The sequence below is a fragment of the Xenopus laevis genome, chromosome 9_10L, assembly GCF_017654675.1.
Source record: "Xenopus laevis strain J_2021 chromosome 9_10L, Xenopus_laevis_v10.1, whole genome shotgun sequence".
NCBI classification, from domain to species: domain Eukaryota; kingdom Metazoa; phylum Chordata; class Amphibia; order Anura; family Pipidae; genus Xenopus; species Xenopus laevis.
The window spans coordinates 12460718-12480755 of NC_054387.1; the positions used below are offsets into that span (position 1 = coordinate 12460718).

The 20038-nt window shown below is 42.4% G+C and overlaps 1 protein-coding gene across 2 annotated transcripts in view; it reads right to left on the bottom strand.

The window, feature by feature from the left end:
• Positions 1–1908: 1908 nt before the first annotated feature.
• The window catches only part of cyp24a1.L (cytochrome P450 family 24 subfamily A member 1 L homeolog), a 46262-nt gene continuing 28132 nt past the window's right edge, over positions 1909–20038 (bottom strand). The window contains exons 7-12 of one of the 2 annotated variants that reach the window (XM_018234945.2): positions 18455–18600; positions 17057–17223; positions 16301–16379; positions 8052–8249; positions 6200–6316; positions 1909–3103 (exon numbers count right to left, since the gene is read on the bottom strand). In XM_018234945.2, the coding sequence (XP_018090434.1) occupies positions 6206–6316; positions 8052–8249; positions 16301–16379; positions 17057–17223; positions 18455–18600 (701 nt within the window). In that variant the 3' untranslated portion in view covers positions 1909–3103; positions 6200–6205. The remainder of the gene's footprint in view (positions 3104–6199; positions 6317–8051; positions 8250–16300; positions 16380–17056; positions 17224–18454; positions 18601–20038) is intronic. The other variant, XM_018234944.2, reaches the window with a different exon arrangement.

Here is a 20038-nt window from a genome sequence, read left to right on the forward strand (position 1 = left end):
GGCCCCCTTAGCTCATGACAAAGATATATAGAAACATTAGGGTAACAGTCACCCTGATATAGTTCCAGGGGTGCCCAGGGCACAAATAAGCACTCACCCCAAATCTCCCTTAATTGGCCTTCAGGCTGGGACCCCTTAGCTCATAACAAGGTTACAGATATATAGAAACATTGGGGTGACAGTCACCCTGCTATAGTTCCAGGGGTACCCAGGACACAAATAAGCACTCACCCCAAATCTCCCCCTAACTGACCTTCAGACTGGGCCCCCTTAGCTCATAACAAGGTTACAGATATATAGAAACATTGGGGTAACAGTCACCCTGCTATAGTTCCAGGGGTACCCAGGGCACAAATAAGCACTCACCCCAAATCTCACCCTAACCAACCTTCAGGCTGGGCCCCCTTAGCTCATAACAAGGTTACAGATATATAAAAAACATTGGGGTAACAGTCATCCTGCTATAGTTACAGGGGTACCCAGGGCACAAATAAGCTCTCACCCCAAATCTCACCCTAACTGGCCTTCAGACTGGGCCCCCTTAGCTCATAACAAGGTTACAGATATATAAAAAACATTGGGGTAACAGTCATCCTGCTATAGTTACAGGGGTACCCAGGGTACAAATAAGCACTCACCCCAAATCTCACCCTAACTGGCTTTTAGGCCTGGCCCCCTTAGCTCATAACAATGTTACAGATATATAGAAACATTGGGGTAACATCCACCCTGCTATAGTTCCAGGGGTACCCAGGGCACAAATAAGCACTCACCCCAAATCTAACCCTAACTGACCTTCAGACTGGGCCCCCTTAGCTCATAACAAGGTTACAGATATATAGAAACATTGGGGTAACAGTCACCCTGCTATAGTTCCAGGGGTACCCAGTTCACACATCTGCACTTATCCCATATCTCACCCTAACTGGGCACTTAACTAACAGTAAATACACATTCAGTGCCATGTCTCACACTAATGGGTCTTTCAGTCCTATTAGGCAACTCAGAAATACAAATGCATTGCCTCCAAACATAAACACAGTTCTCCCATAATAGTGGAAGCTCGATGTTGCCACCATTATACTCATGTACCCCTAAAGTTCCCCATATCAGCCATAATATGTACTATCTTAGCAACCAGGAGAAATCTCAGAAAGTTCCTTGGTAAGGGAAGTGCAAATTGATATGTTTACATAGAATAAGCCTCAAGAGTAATAGCAGCTTTTCTAGAGGTTTGCTAATACCCTGTACAGAGAGATACTATAAAAACTATATGAGCACAAGTATTCCCCTTAAATAAGCACAATTTAGGGAGAAATAGTTGGGAAAACTATTTGACTTTTCAACAGAAATTGATATAGGATTGTTGCCAGTTTTCATACAACCAGTACTTGCACAACCTCTCGACGCAGTTTACACAAAGTTCAAAATAAGTGTTTTATTCAGAGCACAATATCAAACATACATAAACATATTTACAGCGTAACAACAAAGTCCAATTGAAAAGTCATTCTAAACATGCAGAAGCCAGAGTTACGTCAGTCCATATAAATATTGTTGAAAAAGATTAAGGGGGTTATTTACTAAACTCCGAATGCAAAAAATTTTTTTTTATAAAATTGGGCTTTAAAAAATCAAGAATTTTTCGGAATTTATTAAATCCTGAGGATGGAAAAGTCAGAATCAGAAAAGCTGGCATCTCAGACCTGTCGAGGTTGTATATAAGTCAATGGGAGAAGTCCCCATAATTTTTTGATGTGCGCTGGGTTTCGTGCAATATCCTGAAGTTTTAGGCCAAAAATTTGAGTTTTCGAGTAAAAAATCCGAAAAAAATCTTGAAAATCGAATCAAAATTTTCGGTAAAATGTAATACATAAGCGTAAAAAACCCGAGTTTGAAGCAGAAAATATTGAGATAAATTCGGACTTTGATAAATAACCCCCTTAATCTTATTTGTTTTTCTATACGAATTACAATACAAATACAGTTGTTTAAAAAAAAAACTTAACCAAATCGTGTGGTCATTTTACATGAGCAATTTGCATGATTCGCTTTAATTTTTTTTTTTTTTTGAGGAATAATGATTTTTCATGCTTTTTTTAATACAAAGACCAAAAAAGACAAATTCCCATTTCTTTCAAATGCCACCTAAGCCAGTGAACTGGAAGTGGGACTAATTCTGGAAAATTTTATGATTGTTTTTTCACAAATAATTTGAGACCATAGCATTTTGAGTCATTTAAAAAAAAAAATTAAAGTTTGGCTGTGCAAAATGTGGAATGTTATTAGCAATTGGTAGCCCCTATATTACGTTGCAGTACACATGGTTTTTTGTGCAACTTAAGCGACTAATCTCCCCGAACCTGAGCGTGTGCCCTGACCCTAAAACTATGTAAAAACACAGCCAATTTGCCATTTTATCTAACCTTTTTAGAGTCAACAATTTGGTGTGGAAAGACATCACACTTCAGGCAAAGTTCAAATTTATAGATCACCAGATTGAGCCACAAATATAGCCAGAAGAGCAGTTTCTGTTCCACGACATCGTTTTAACAAATAATCAACTTTTTGGCTACAGTTCAGGGTCTCTGCTCTGAAATTCTGTTAAAAATAAGCCAGTGGCAAATCTAAAGAGCAGTGTCCCAAAAACATGATTTCATTTTTGTATGTTAAATATGGTTTTGTAAACTGAGCACAATATACAATAAACACCAGCCAGCGAGTTCTCATAAAAGGGTTGGGTGGCTGTTTGTTTGTTTTATTATAGTTGCCCTCTAGATATAATCACTTGGCAGGTAGAGGGCTCCTTTTATCTCTGCAGCAAATGTGAACGGCTGTAGCCTTCGACAACATAGTTTGGCCTACTTTCAGCTGAGCAAATACCATGCATATCTTTTTAGCAAACACGTTGCATAGTTGTGCTACGTGGTTTTACACATGGACCGTCCCATTTTCCCGTCAGTGCCATCAGTTGACTTCAGCATTGTGACTGCCTGTAAACATATCCTGCTCGCCAGTTTAAAGCCTGGTAACATTATTGTCCATGAACGTCAGTGCCGAAGAGTATAGGAGCGCGTGTAAACAAATTCCCTTCATTCCTCACCTGCAAATACACAATAAAATAGTGAGTTAGTGGAAAAGGAATAGGGAGTTTGTATAGCCAGTGTCACAATGGTGGCAAATTGCATAAATGTCTATCAACATCGTACCCCTAAATAATATCCATCATACTGGTGTTTTCAGGGAGGTAGTGGCAGCCAGAAGAGCTGCCCTTAAAGGAGAATTCAACCCGTAATAGCTTCTTCTCCCCTCTACTGGGTTTTTGTCGCAATTACACATGTACAAGCGTACTATTTTTTTTCGAGACCTGAAGTTCATGTTTAAAGGGTGCAGGTCTGGGCCCTCTGGTAGAGTCCTGCGCGGGTCCATTTTTTGGCACCCGTACTCGCAACCTGTGATCCGTAACCCGGACCCGCAACCCGCATTCTTATCCGATTAGAGCCACTACCCGACCCGCAAGTACCTTATTCGCAACCTGGACCTACGACCCGCTGACCATCAAGAATCAGGAAGTGCTGTCATTGTAAACCCATCGGAAGTAGACGTGACCAGAAAAAAGAAGTAAGTATCGATATTGAGAAGACCTGCTGCCCACAAACCTGCAGAACCGCCGACCCACGTCTTCACCCGCACCCGGAACTTCTACCCGCAACCCGCAGGGTACCGATCAGAAAAAAATGAGTAAAACAGGAAGTGCTGTCATTGTAAACCCAAAGTGACGTCATCAGAAGTAGACATGACCAGAAAAAAGGAGTAAATATCGATATTGAGAAGACCTGCTGCCCACAAACCTGCAGAACCGCCGACCCGTGTCTTTACCTGCACCGGAACTTCTACCCGCAACCCGCAGGGTACCGATGGGTTTTTGCGGGTAACCCACGGGTTACTGCGGACCCGCTGCAGGACTCCCCAAGAGCCGGGCCCACTGAATTTTTTCCAGGTGTCCCGTCGGCCTAGTCCGACCCTATGCACCTTGAGGTCCCTCTGCTTTCTAGAGAATCTGTGCATCACCCACTATTGAAAGCAGAAGGACTTCAAGTCCCAGAATCCATCAGTTCAAGATGAAGAAGCTGATGAAGGGGTTGCATTACACTGTGAGCTAAAGGGGGTGGGGAACTGGTTCCAGTTAGCAGAGACAGACATTTCATGGTTTCTTTTCAATCTGTAGAATCAGGTTCCTGCATAACCTCAAATGAATGATCTCGTGTCAACATGGGGCATATTTTCCCTTAAAGCAGACAAACAAATATTCTGTATGCAAAATAAAACTAGTCCATTGGTTTATAATCTGTTTCTCTTCACAAGCAAAAAAAAAGTATAAAAAAAGGAAAGAGAAAGATAAGAGCAATTACAGCATGTTCTGGTGTTGGTAACTTCATCCAAGGGCAATACTGGAAATGACCAAAATCTGCTGTTGCAAATAAAACTCCGCACAACAAGTTCACAGAGGGCTCAGTGCAAATCTGGATTCCAGGAACCATTCACGAACCTTGATGCCCCTGATGCTTTTATGATACAAGCACACGTATAAGTCATAAACCTGAAAAATGATCCTTAAATAAAAGCTACAAGTGATCCGACGTGCTCCCAGCTACTGAACCTTCACGGTACAGCTTGTCCAGCAGCTCAATATAATAGATTGGTTCCCAGAAATAAAGGTTATATTCTCTTTCTCTCTCTCTATTACTGTGCCAAAACAGCTGTGTGTAAAGGGGAACTTAAATGATTTAGGGTAGCTTTACAATTCATATTCAATTCATTTGTTCCCTAAAAAGTTGCCCTTCTGAATCTTCTAGAATTTTACAGATCTAAAAAAAAAAAAATCATAAAAAATTGTGCTATATATATATAGGTTGGGCTCCACTACCTTGTAACAAGATTACAAATATATAAAAAAAATTGGGGTAACAGTTACCTGCTATAGTTCAAGGGGTACCCAGGGCACAAATAAGCACTCACCCCAAATCTCCCCCTAACTGGCCTTCAGACTGGGCCCCCTTAGCTCATAACAAGGTTACAGATATATAGAAGCATTGGGGTAACAGTCACCCTGCTATAGTTCCAGGGGTACCCAGGGTACAAATAAGCACTCACCCCAAATCTTCCCCTAACTGACCTTCAGGCTGGGCCCCCTTAGCTCATAACAAAGTTACAGATATAAAGAAACATTGGGGTAACAGTCATCCTGCTATAGATCCAGGGGTACCCAGGGCACAAATAAGCACTCACCCCAAATCTCTCCCTAACTGGCCTTCAGACTGGGCCCCCTTAGCTCATAACAAGGTTACAGATATATAGAAACATTGGGGTAACAGTCACCCTGCTATAGTTCCAGGGGTACCCAGGGCACAAATAAGCACTCACCCCAAATCTCCCCCTAACTGACCTTCAGACTGGGTCCCCTTAGCTCATAACAAGGTTACAGATATATAGAAACTTTGGGGTAACAGTCACCCTGCTATAGTTCCAGGGGTACCCAGGGCACAAATAAGCACTCACCCCAAATCTCACCCTTATTTAGCATCAGACTGACCTCTTAACTGAAGTCATGAAAATGCTTTCAAGTATTCTACTACAGGTATAGGAACTGAATTCCAGAATGCCTGGGACCTGGGGTTTTCCGGATAATGTATTTTTACATAATTTGAATCTTCACACTTTAAGACTACTAGAAAATCGTGTAAACATTAAATAACCCCAATAGGCTGGTTTTGCTTCCAATAAGGATTAATTATATCTTAGTTGGGATCAAGTACAAGCTACTGTTTTATTATTACAGAGAAAATTTGGATTATTTGGATAAAATGGTGTCTAAGGGAGATGGCCTTTCCGTAATACAGAGCTTTCTGGATAGTGGGTTTCCAGATAACAGATCCCATAGCTGTATAACAGATATAATGGGCATAAGGGCATTAGGTCTGATGTGCAGTTGGAAATCGATCTGGCATACTAGCATTGAGAGTAATCAAAATGTAAATAAAGAGTTTAAAGCCAGTAGGTTCTGCCAATCAGATTGCAACCTAGATTAGCTGGAAATCAAATTCAGAACTGATCTGCTTGTTTGGAGAACATTTAGAACCTTTAGGTTGTCATTTGAAGTCAAAATATAGTCAAGGCTAATTGAAAATAATGAACTCACCTTCCTTTATCTCCTGTGGAACGCTACTGGAAGCTCTCGGCTGGGCATCAGCGTCCCCAAGTGTAGTGTCTCCACTGGGTCGCTATCAGTTGCCACAATGTTGTATTTCCTAATCAGCTGAAATGGACATTGAAGCAATATTACTGTCCATCTTCCTCCTCTTAACAATTTGCTAGGAAAAAAAATATCTCCTGCCTATTGGAGGCCCATAAATTTCTCAATTTAGCAAAATTAGCAGAAAACACCAGCTGAATGTATTAAAATGTGTTAAAACCATAGTTTGATGGGGACACTTTATTGATATCATCAAAGTGGTGTAACATGAATGGGATTTTTATGGTTTCAATGTATCCTGTAAAGGTAAATGTTGCCATATGCTTATTAATTAATAGCTCATTAAAGACGCAGTGAAATAATAGTCACACAGCACACAAGATTCTTGTGCAGGGTATTGACCCTCTACACTCCTTGGTGAAGCTGCATGCTGCCCTAGAAAATAGCCCTGACTATCAAGTCTAGTCCTTGTTCATATGGCCCCCCCCTTTTGGAATCTTTTTCCTTACTCCAGGGTTCTTCACCAGAACTTCCCTGTATCATCTATTCTCTTCCAAGTGGACTATCCAAGAGAATAAACATTGCTAATTACTTATTTGTATACCACCTCCATGCAGAGGTGGTTCACCAATGAGGACCTCCCTAACATCCTAGGGTATGCCTCCAACTCAACGGGGCTCTTGCCACCCATTATAAATTAAACCAAACCTATCCTCACATCTAATGGAACTGCATGGATAACTATAGGGTAGGCTGTTTTTTTCTTCCATTTTGTCAAAAATAACAATTAATCTCCCTACAGAAAATAGTGTTTTTGCCCATATCTGGAGAACAAATGTCATTTTATTGAAAACATTAACAAGGTTGGAACAGTCATTTAAAAAAAAAACAAAAAAAGAATTTGTTAAAATAACATTTAGAAATAGTTTAAAGGGATACTGTCATGGGAAAAAAAAAATGTTTTCAAAATGAATCAGTTAATAGTGCTGCTCCAGCAGAATTCTGCACTGAAATCCATTTCTCAAAAGAGCAAACAGATTTTTTTTATATTCAATTTTGAAATCTGACATGGGGCTAGATATTTTGTCAATTTCCCAGCTGCCCCAAGTCATGTGACTTGTGCTCTGATAAACTTCAATCACTCTTTACCGCTGTACTGCAAGTTGGAGTGATATCACCCCTCCCTTTCCCCCCCAGCAGCCAAACAACAGAACAATAGGAAGGTAACCAGATAACAGCTCCCTAACACAAGATAACAGCTGCCTGGTGGATCTAAGAACAACACTCAATAGTAAAAACCCATGTCCCACTGAGACACATTCAGTTACATTGAGAAGGAAAAACAGCAGCCTGCCAGAAAGCATTTCTCTCCTAAAGTGCAGGCACAAGTCACATGACTGGGGGCAGCTGGAAAAATTGACAAAATGTCTAGCCCCATGTCAGATTTCAAAATTGAATATAAAAAATCTGTTTGCTCTTTTGAGAAATGGATTTCGGTGCAGAATTCTGCTGGAGTAGCACTATTAACTGATGCGTTTTGGAAAAAAAACATGTTTTCCGATGACAGGATCCCTTCAAAAAAATGATGACAAAAATGTTTCTCAGAAGCAGTTGTGCCATGATGAGATCTGAGAAGCACATACAGCTCTTTGTTTATTTTAAAGAAGTCATTAGGTTCAACACTTTCTAAAGAAAAGCAAGGGGTTCGCGGGGTTTGCCTAGAGATATCATAAAGACACAACTGCTGACAGTTCTGGCTATCAAACTTGATACGCAGCTAATTATGATGAGCTCTTACCCAACACAGTGTTAACTGGAGCTGCAGCTCAGCCAGTCGCCGTCCGATACACATTCTTTTCCCGATGCCAAATGGGATGTAAGCAAAGGGGTTAATAGAGTTCTTCTCCTCAAGCCAACGCTCAGGTCGGAACTGGTTCCAGTCATCAAAGCATTCTTGGTTCGATCCCAGAACATGACTGTTTATGGTCAGTACAGTCTAAAAAAGGACACATTTCTTGGTTATTGTATATAAACTTCCAAAAATTTATTTTAGCCATGGTGCCTTATTTATTAAATAACCACTACCGAGTTTGGGCACAAATATAAAGTCACAAAGTCATAACGTCTAGAAGTTCTCTGTGCACTCTGCATGTGGCTTGAAGAGATGAGGCTGCCCTGGTTATTCTGGCAATATACCTTAACTTTTTATAAAAACTCAAGTGTCTGGTCTAGTCAAGACCTGGATAGGTTAGTGAGTTTATATGAGCTGTAGGCCAAGGAGTCTGTGAAACTAAGACATATGAGTAATTTGATATTTGTCTCAAATTCCTTCCCTGAGGCTTCAGAGAGCCCAATATCTTTCTTAATCCTTGTTTAGCAGTTATATAATATTTCCCAAAATACCCATAGTCAGCCCTACTACTGCTTCTGCCACGTGAGTTTGCCAAGAGAAACTAAAAGACTAACCCTGTAGACCACCAAAAGCCTAAGGATAAAAATTCTCCAAATGTAGCATTAAAAAAGGAAGATTTAAATTTTTAATATTAAATTAAAACTACTTCTTACTAAAATCATTTTTATTCTGCTCAGGAAATTCATAACTCAGTTGTAGGGATGTAGCGAACGTCGGAAAAAAAGTTCGCGAACATATTCGCGAACTTGCGCAAAAACGCGAGCGGTTCGCGAACGGTTCGCGAACCCCATAGACTTCAATGGGAAGGCGAACTTTAACATCTAGAAAAGACATTTCTGGCCAGAAAAATGATTTTAAAGTTGTTTAAAGGGTGCAACGACCTGGACAGTGGCATGCCAGAGGGGGATCAAGGGCAAAAATGTATCTGAAAAATCTGCCTGTGTGTGCTTGGAAGAGATAGTGTAGGGGGAGAGCTGTTAGTGATTTCAGGGACAGATGATAGTAAGTTTGCTGGCTAGTAATCTGCTTGATACTGCTCTGTATTGGAGGGACAGAAGTCTGCAGGGATTTGAGGGACATTTTAGCTTAGGTAGCTTTGCTGGCTAGTAATCTGCTGTTCTCTTTAAACAACTGCCATACGTTGACCTTGTAGGCATTGTTTGCCCAGTTTTTTTGGACGCAGCCACTGAAGCACAGTTGCCAGAAAAAATATGCCATATAAATGCTGAAAATAGTCATTTTTCGCCATACGTTGACCTTGTAGACATTGTTTGCCCAGTTTTTTTGGACGCAGCCACTGAAGCACAGTTGCCAGAAAAATTATGCCATATAAATGCTGAAAATATAAATTTTTTTGGTTGCAGCCACTGAAGCACAGAGGCCAGAAAAATTATGCCATATAAATGCAGAAAATATGCATTTTTTTGGTCGCAGCCACTGAAGCACAGTTGACAGAAAAATTATGCCATATAAATGCTGAAAATATAAACTTTTTTGGTTGCAGCCACTGAAGCACAGAGGCCAGAAAAATTATGCCATATAAATGCAGAAAACATGCATTTTTTTGGTCGCAGCCACTGAAGCACAGTTGACAGAAAAATTATGCCATATAAATGCTGAAAATATAAATTTTTTTGGTTGCAGCCACTGAAGCACAGAGGCCAGAAAAATTATGCCATATAAATGCAGAAAATATGCATTTTTTTGGTCGCAGCCACTGAAGCACAGTTGCCAGAAAAAAATATGCCATATAAATGCTGAAAATAGTCATTTTTTGCCATATACGTTGAGTCAACGTATGGCAAAAAATGACTATTTTCAGCATTTATATGGCATATTTTTTCTGGCCTCTGTGCTTCAGTGGCTGCGGCCAAAAAAACTGGGCAAACAATGCCTACAAGGTCAACGTCGTTGACCTTGTAGGCATTGTTTGCCCAGTTTTTTTGGCCGCAGCCACTGAAGCACAGAGGCCAGAAAAATATGCCATATAAATGCTGAAAATAGTCATTTTTTTGGTCGCAGCCACTGAAGCACAGTTGCCAGAAAAATTATGCCATATAAATGCTGAAAATATAAATTTTTTTGGTTGCAGCCACTGAAGCACAGAGGCCAGAAAAATTATGCCATATAAATGCAGAAAATATGCATTTTTTTGGTTGCAGCCACTGAAGCACAGAGGCCAGAAAAATTATGCCATATAAATGCAGAAAATATGCATTTTTTTGGATGCAGCCACTGAAGCACAGTTGCCAGAAAAAATATGCCATATAAATGCTGAAAATAGTCATTTTTTGCCATACGTTGACCTTGTAGACATTGTTTGCCCAGTTTTTTTGGTTGCAGCCACTGAAGCACAGAGGCCAGAAAAAATTAAACCAGTAGGGTTTGCACCCTAGTTTGTAACGGTGGCGGAGGGAGGAGGAGGACGCTAAAGGACAGCTGTGTGTGGAGTCATGAGGCTTGAAGAGAAGGACAGCTGCATAGAAGTCAGAACAAGTCTTCCGGCGTGCAGTAACCCTCCGAGATCCACCCCTCATTCATTTTAATAAAGGTCAGGTAATCGACACTTTTGTGACCTAGGCGAGTTCTCTTCTCAGTTACAATCCCTCCTGCTGCACTGAAGGTCCTTTCTGAGAGCACACTTGAGGCTGGGCAAGACAAGAGGTTCATGGCAAATTGTGACAGCTCTGGCCACAGATCAAGCCTGCGCACCCAGTAGTCCAGGGGTTCATCGCTCCTCAGAGTGTCGATATCTGCAGTTAATGCCAGGTAGTCCGCTACCTGCCGGTCGAGGCGTTCTTTGAGGGTGGATCCAGAAGGGTTGTGGCGCTGCCTTGGACAGAAAAACATTTGCATGTCTGACGTTACAGACTGGCCAAAGGGCTTTGTCCTTGCAGGTGTGCTCGTGGCAGGATTACTGGCACCTCTGCCCCTGGAATGTTGATGAGTTCCTGAAGTGACATCACCCTTAAAAGCATTGTACAACATGTTTTGCAGGCTGGTTTGTAAATGCCGCATCTTTTCGGACTTGTGGTATGTTGGTAACATTTCTGACACTTTATGCTTGTACCGAGGGTCTAGTAGCGTTGCGACCCAGTACAGGTCCTTCTCCTTAAGCCTCTTGATACGGGGGTCCTTCAACAGGCATGACAGCATGAAAGACCCCATTCTCACAAGGTTGGATGCAGAGCTATCCATCTCCGCTTCCTCATTATCAAGGACTGCATCATCCACGGTCTCCTCCCCCCAGCCACGTACAAGACCAGGGGTCCCCAAAAGGTCACCACTAGCCCCCTGGGAAGCCTGCTCCTGTTGGTCCTCCTCCTCCTCCTCCACAAAGCCACCTTCCTCCTCTGACTCCACTTCTGGCACCTCTCCCTGCGTTGCAGCAGGTGCCTGGGTTCGTTCTGGTGATTCCGACCAGAAATCGTGCGCTTCCAGCTCCTCGTCACGCTGGTCTACAGCCTCATCTGTCACTCGTCGCACGGCACGCTCCAGGAAGAAAGCGAAGGGTATTAGGTCGCTGATGGTGCCTTCGGTGCGACTGACCATATTTGTCACCTCTTCAAAAGGTCGCATGAGCCTGCAGGCATCGCGCATAAGCACCCAGTAACGGGGGAAAAAAATCCCCAGCTGTGCAGATCCAGTCCTACCACCCAGTTCAAAAAGGTACTCGTTGACGGCCCTTTGTTGTTGCAGCAGACGTTCCAACATAAGGAGCGTTGAATTCCAGCGAGTCTGGCTGTCAGAAATCAAACGCCTGACTGGCATGTTGTAGCGCTGCTGAATGTCAGCAAGGCGTGCCATGGCTGTGTAGGAACGTCTGAAATGGGCCGACACCTTTCTGGACTGGGTGAGAACGTCCTGGAATCCTGGGTACTTGGAGACAAAACGTTGGACTATTAAATTTAACACATGTGCCATGCAGGGCACATGTGTTAAATTGCCTAGTCTCAACGCTGCCAACAGATTGCTTCCATTGTCACACACCACTTTTCCGATCTGCAGTTGGTGTGGGGTCAGCCACCGATCGGCCTGTGACTGCAGAGATGACAGGAGTACAGATCCGGTATGGTTTTTGCTTTCCAGGCACGTCATCCCCAAGACAGCGTGACAACGGCGTACCTGGCACGTCGAATAGCCTAGGGGGAGCTGGGGGTGCACAGGTGTGGAGGAGGAGAAGGAGGACCCAGCAGCAGAGTAAGAAGAAGAAGAAGACGAGGTAGAGAGCGATGGAGGAGTAGAGGTGGTGGCAGAACCGCGTGCAATCCGTGGCGGTGACACCAACTCCACTGTTGTTGTTGAGCTACCCATTCCCTGCTTCCCAGCCATTACCAAGTTCACCCAGTGGGCAGTGTAGGTGACATACCTGCCCTGACCATGCTTGGAGGACCATGCGTCAGTAGTCATATGGACCTTTGGCCCAACACTAAGTGACAGAGATGCGGTAACTTGGCTCTGCACATGTTGGTACAGGTGTGGTATTCCCTTTTTAGAAAAAAAATTGCGGCTGGGTACCTTCCACTGCGGTGTCCCAATTGCTACAAATTTGCGGAAGGCCTCAGAGTCCACCAGCTGGTATGGTAAAAGCTGGCGGGCTAAGAGTGCAGACAAGCCAGCTGTCAGACGCCGGGCAAGGGGTGACAGTCAGACATTGGCTTCTTACGCTCAAACATGGCCTTCACAGAAACTTGGCTGGTGGCAGATGACTGGGAATGGGAACAGGTGGTCAAGGTGGAAGGCGGAGTGGAGGGTGGTTCAGACGGGTCAAGGAGAGCAGAGGTAGAGCAGTAAGATGCTGGACCAGAAGGAGTGTGGCTTTTAGTTTGCCTGTTGCCTTTGAGGTGTTGCTCCCAAAGTGCTTTGTGCTTGCCGCTCATGTGCCTTCGCATAGAAGTTGTACCTATGTGGCTGTTGGGCTTACCAAGGCTCAGTTTCTGACTGCACTCATTGCAAATTACAATGCTTTTGTCAGAGGCACACACATTAAAAAAATCCCACACTGCTGACTTTTTGGAAGTGTGCGATCTGGCGGTAACAGTAGAAGTTGGCGGAGTTGGCGGTATTGGCGGCAATGGCGGGTGCGTTGGCCGGCTGAACACAGGTGCCGATACATGTTGTTGCCCTGCTGATCCCTGCGGGCTGTCCTCCCTGCTTCTTCTAAGTCTTATTCTCCTACTGCCTCTCTGACTCTCCGTCTCTCCATCTGAACTACCCTCCTCTTGCTCTCTTCTACTAGGCACCCACAAAACATCAATCTCCTCATCATCATTCTCCTCAGATGCATCAATTTCTTCTGACACATCACAGAAGGAAGCAGCAGCGGGGACCTCCTCCTCATCACTCATTATGTCCATCTCTATCGTGTTCTCTGCCAGAATTAAATCTGGTGTAAGGTCCTCATCTCCTTCATCTTCTTCTGGCAATAATGGTTGCGCATTACTCAGTTCAAGAAACTCATTGGAAAATAACTCCTCTGACCCCAGTGAAGAAGGGGCACCGGTGGTGGAGGAAGTGTTACGTGGGGTGGCCATAGCAGTGGAGGATGAGGAGGATGTTGTGGTAAAGTTTAGAAACGGTAGAGGATGGGGTGTGCTGTGTAAGCCAGTCAACTACCTCTTCAGCATTTTGGGAGTTCAGGGTCATTGGCTTTTTAAAACTGGGCAATTTGCTAGGGCCACAGGATTGCATAGCAGCACGGCCCCTAGCACGGCCTCTGCGTGGCGGCCTGCCTTTGCCTGGCATTATTTTTAAAAAAACAACAACAACAACAAAAACTCAGTTGGTTTTTCTGGAAACGATAATACACACAGCTAGATGGCGGGTTGAAGAAAACACTGTGCAAATAATGCCTACAAAGTCAACGTATACACTACTACAGCGGTGGATACGGATTACGTAAAATATATGAATGCTGCTTGAAAAAAAGTAACTCAAGTGGTTTTTCTAGAGACGATAATATTATCAATATTTAGACAAAATGTGAACAAGGTCACACAGCTCGATGGCGGGTTGAAGAAAACAGTGTGCAAATAATGCCTACAAGGTCAACGTATACACTACTACAGCGGTGGATACGGATTACGTAAAATATATGAATGCTGCTTGAAAAAAAGTAACTCAAGTGGTTTTTCTAGAGACGATAATATTATCAATATTTAGACAAAATGTGAACAAGGTCACACAGCTCGATGGCGGGTTGAAGAAAACAGTGTGCAAATAATGCCTACAAGGTCAACGTATACACTACTACAGCGGTGGATACGGATTACGTAAAATATATGAATGCTGCTTGAAAAAAAGTAACTCAAGTGGTTTTTCTAGAGACGATAATATTATCAATATTTAGACAAAATGTGAACAAGCTCACACAGCTCGATGGCGGGTTGAAGAAAACACTGTGCAAATAATGCCTACAAGGCCAACGTATACACTACTACAGCGGTGGATACGGATTACGTAAAATATATGAATGCTGCTTGAAAAAAGTGACTCCGGTGTTTTTTCTGGAGACGGTAATATTATGGATATTTAGACAGAATGGGAACAAGGTCACACAGCTCGATGGCGGGTTGAAGAAAACAGTGTGCAAATAATGCCTACAAGGCCAACGTATACACTACTACAGCGGTGGATACGGATTACGTAAAATATATGAATGCTGCTTGAAAAAAGTGACTCCGGTGTTTTTTCTGGAGACGGTAATATTATGGATATTTAGACAGAATGGGAACAAGGTCACACAGCTCGATGGCGGGTTGAAGAAAACAGTGTGCAAATAATGCCTACAAGGTCAACGTATACACTACTACAGCGGTGGATACGGATTACGTAAAATATATGAATGCTGCTTGAAAAAAAGTAACTCAAGTGGTTTTTCTAGAGACGATAATATTATCAATATTTAGACAAAATGTGAACAAGCTCACACAGCTCGATGGCGGGTTGAAGAAAACACTGTGCAAATAATGCCTACAAGGCCAACGTATACACTACTACAGCGGTGGATACGGATTACGTAAAATATATGAATGCTGCTTGAAAAAGTGACTCCGGTGTTTTTTCTGGAGACGGTAATATTATGGATATTTAGACAGAATGGGAACAAGGTCACACAGCTCGATGGCGGGTTGAAGAAAACAGTGTGCAAATAATGCCTACAAGGCCAACGTATACACTACTACAGCGGTGGATACGGATTACGTAAAATATATTATGGCTGCTTGAAAAAAGTGACTCCGGTGTTTTTTCTGGAGACGGTAATATTATGGATATTTAGACAGAATGTGAACAAGGTCACACAGCTCGATGGCGGGTTGAAGAAAACACTGTGCAAATAATGCCTACAGGGCAAATAATGCCTAAAAGGTCAACTTATACACTACTACAGCGGTAGTAAAATAAAAAAAAGTAAAATAAAAAAAAATGAATATTAAAAAAAAAAATTAAAGTTGGTGCTGCTGAACTACTAGGAGCAGCAGATTAGCACACCAGTCCCACTCCCCAACACTGCTAGACTAATAGCACTGGGCTCTTATAGTAGTAGTAGTAGTAGTAGTAGTAAAACAACAAAAAAATAAATAAAAGCAGTCCTTACAAGGACTACTGTTATTGCAGCAGTCAGCAGATGAGATCAGAAGCAGGACAGCTGCCCACTGCAGCTACATACAGAGCACTGCAGTAGAAGGTAGATTACTAGCCAGCAAAGCTACCTAAGTTTAAATGTCCCTCAAACCCCTGCAGACTTCTGTCCCTCCAATAACAGAGCAGTATCAAAACGATTACTAGCCAGCAAACTTTCAACTGTCCCTGAAATCACTAACAGGCAGCAGCTCTCTCCCTACACTATCTCTTCAGCACACACAGGCAGAGTGAAAAAACGCTGCAGGGCTTCGGTTTTTATAGGGAAGGGGAGTGGTCCAGGGGAGAGCTTCCTGATTGGCTGCCATGTACCTGCTGGTCTGGGGTGAGAGGGCAAAAAAAAGCGCCAACAATGGCGAACGTCGCGCGACGTTCGCGAACTTCCGGCGAGCGCGAACACCCGATGTTCGCGCGAACAAGTTCGCCGGCGAACAGTTCGCGACATCTCTACTCAGTTGTACAATGTCCGTTTAATCCTTTCACCCACGACTCACCCCCTTTGGCAACTTGTAATCTCCAAGAACAGTTTCTTTATCCAGGGTTCGGGTTGTGAAGGGAACCGATGGAGTAATCCTGTGAAGATGAAGATGTATATGAAATTATCCAAACGAGTTTGTTTTTTTTTAGTCTTCTGGCCTGAGGTAACACCAATATTGTGGGGCCACATTGTTTATATGAAACAAGATTATCCATCCTATCACCCTTTAGCTGTTGACTTCTTGCGCTATGATCTAGAGCTTATCCTATTGTTTCTGTCTTGTTCTCCTCTCTCTATCTTGCCCTATTTTCTCCATCTTTACCTACTGTCTCCATCTTCCTCTACTGTCTTCATCTTCCCCAACTGTCTCAAACCTACCCTACTGTCTCCATCTTCCTCAATTGTCTCCATCTTGCCCTACTGTTTTCCCTACTTGCCCTTTCTCCATCTTACCCTACTTTCTCCATCTTCCCCTACTGTCTCCATCTTAACTTACTTTCGCCATCTTCCCCTGCGGTCTCAAACGTTCCCAATAGTCTCCATCATGACCTTCTGTTTTCCCTACTTGTCGTTTCTCCTTCATACTACAATCTTGATTTATCTACCCTACTTTCTCTGTCTTTATCATGCCCTACTGTCACCTGTCACCATAATGTCCTTCTTTCTCCATCTTGCCCTACTGCCACTTCCCCTAAGGTCTTTATGTGGACAGTATAAAAATAAACGTATGTTATATCAAATTATTGATTTTTCATTCTCAGAGGACACTCACCTCATTGACTCTTTCAAGCAGGCCTTTAGATATGGCATGTTTCTGATAGAATCTGCTGTGGGGATCTGGTTTGGTAACAATATGCTCTGAATTTCTTCTAGAAGTTTCTTCTGAATGTGTGGGTGACGGGAGATGTTGAATATTGCCCAAAGCAAACTGTTGGCTGTCTAGAAGACATAGAACCCAGAAAAAGTATTATTGAAATGAATCCAAAGGGAAATGTCTATATTTCTGTGAACTAGAAAAACAAAAGACCAAGGACTGTCGACCAGTGTACGGCGACAATAAAATTTGATATCAAATAGAACTTGAGTCACAGATGGCAAAATAAGCCTTGAGACACCAGTTCCAACAAAGTGTAGGATATAATAAAGTCAAGGGCATATTCCCATTAGTGAGAACGGTATGCTCTCTGCATATTTCATTTAATTCTGATCTCTGTGTACTCAGCCTAAATTGGCTTGAAATGACAGCTTTTATATGCAGTGCCGAGATGGGCACCTAAATACCTAATTATTAGCTGGAAATCAGAGCAGTTGTAAATCACATAGGCACAAGTCAGAAGAACACAGCGAATGTTGCTCAGTGAATCATTAGGCATCTATTAAACGTATCCAAAGGAATCTTAGTTCACAGCAGTATCATAAATCATAAAGTAAATGTAACTCCTGCACTAAACATGAGAAATCTTAGGTTTCTGTTCTTGCTGAATTTTGCTTTATACAAAGGAATACCTATGCTGCCATAGTTTTATGGGATCTCTCTGTACAGACTATGAGCAAACTTAGGGGACTGTTCCTGCTGAATTGTGCTTAGTACAGGGGAATACCTATGCTGCCATCATTTTATGGTATCTCTCAGTACAGACTATGAGCAAACTTAGGGGCTGTTCCTGCTGATTTGTGCTTAGTACAGGGGAATACCTATGCTGCCATAGTTTTATGGTATCTCTCTGTACAGACTATGAGCAAACTTAGGGGCTGTTCCTGCTGATTTGTGCTTAGTACAGGGAAATACCTATGCTGCCATAGTTTTATGGTATCTCTCTGTACAGACTATGAGCAAACTTAGGGGCTGTTCCTGCTGATTTGTGCTTAGTACAGGGGAATACATTTGCTGCCATAGTTTTATGGGATCTCTCTGTACAGACTATGAGCAAACTTAGGGACTGTTCCTGCTGAATTGTGCTTAGTACAGGGGATACCTATGCTGCCATAGTTTTATGGGATCTCTCTGTACAGACTATGAGCAAACTTAGGGGACTGTTCCTGCTGAATTGTGCTTAGTACAGGGGAATACTGTAACTACGCTGCCATAGTTTTATAGTAGCTCTCTGTGTAGACACAGCATAGGTGACTGTATGAATAAAAAATGAGTGGAAGAATTTATTTTCCTTACAGTTTCCACTGCCCCGATGAGCATTTCGGTGATGGTCGCGTACATTTCTTTTTTGGATAACTTGCTGTCATTGTAGATGGTGCACAGAAAATCTTCTGAGCTTTCAGATGACTGTTTTGTTAGTCTCCTGTCAATGTGACATTTTGCTGCAACAAATGGAAAGATTATCTTTGAAAACCCTAAGCTACAACAGGGGTTACAGAAGGACTTACCAAAGGAAATTTTGATGCTTTCAGTTTAGTGTAAGACTAAATCTGAGAGAAAGAATTACTGTAGCTAAGATGGGCAGTGAGTCTTTAAAGGAGAAGGAAAGTCTAAAATTAAGTAAGCTTTATCATAAAGGTATAAATAAATACACCAGTAAATCCTCAAAGTAATGCTGCTCTGAGTCCTCAAAAGAAACACAGCATTTCTTTCCTTCTATTGTGTACTCATGGACTTCTGTATCAGACTTCCTGTTTTCAGCTTAAACCTCCAGGGCTAGGGCTTGAGCATGCTCAGTTTGTTCCTCTCCCCCTCCCTCCTCCCATCCCTGCTGTAATCTGAGCTCAGAGCTGTAAGTGAGCAGGGAGAGACTCAGGCAGGAAGTGATGTCACACCAAGTTTATATGGCAGCTTCTATCCTAAACAAGAGACAGTGTCTAGAGCTGTTTACTCGGGTATGGTAAAGCATTCTGCAGAATTAATATAGCGTTCTAGCTTGCACTATTGTGGCTAATCTGTTGGCAATAAACTGTCTTGGAGCTTTCCTTCTCCTTTAAGACATATCAGAATGGAAACTTACAGGGGAGGGGCAGGGAGTCTGTGACTCAAGCAGTGGGTGAGGCTAAAACACTCTGATGGCAGCTTACAGTCGGAAAGACAGTGAGTTTGTAACAGGCAATAGCCTGGGGCTGAGAGAAACCCAGTAACTCAAACTTACATGTATTCTTAATCTTTTGGCAGACAGTTTAATTTGTACATATTTTGTCTCAGTCATATGTGTTTTCTTTTTTTTTTTTTTATAAAAAAGCCAGAAAATATCTGAAGTATTTGTGAAGGTAAAAAATATCTCATCTGATGTTGACTTTTTCCTATCTTTTAGTATCTTGACTTTTGAGCCTCGTGGCAGTTTCCTGGGTTATGTACAAACGGCCGCCTGTGCTGCTTTATTAACTGACAAAGCAGAAACTAAGAAGATCGTTTTTTTCTAAATCTTAAAGCAAAAAAAAATGTTGAATCATAAATATGTATACTACAGTATGTCATAACACCAAGTGGTGAGTCAGCCCTTTTTATGAGGTTTGTGTACGTAGTGGAGTTCCTCCAGTAATAAAAACAAGCATCTGCAGAATGAATTTACCTAGAATGCAGTGAATTACAGAATAATCACATTTAAGGCCTTAAAGCGCAATAATGCATAAAGCCAGGTCCATACAGAATGGGTTTGCTGAGATGGGAAGAACGTGACTGCATGAGCCATGATCTCAACCCAACTGAACCCCTGTGGGATGAATTAGAAACCCAATGTGAGCCAACATCCGGGACCAACCTCACTAATGCTCTTGTAGCTCAATGGAAGCAAAACCCCACCAACAATATTCT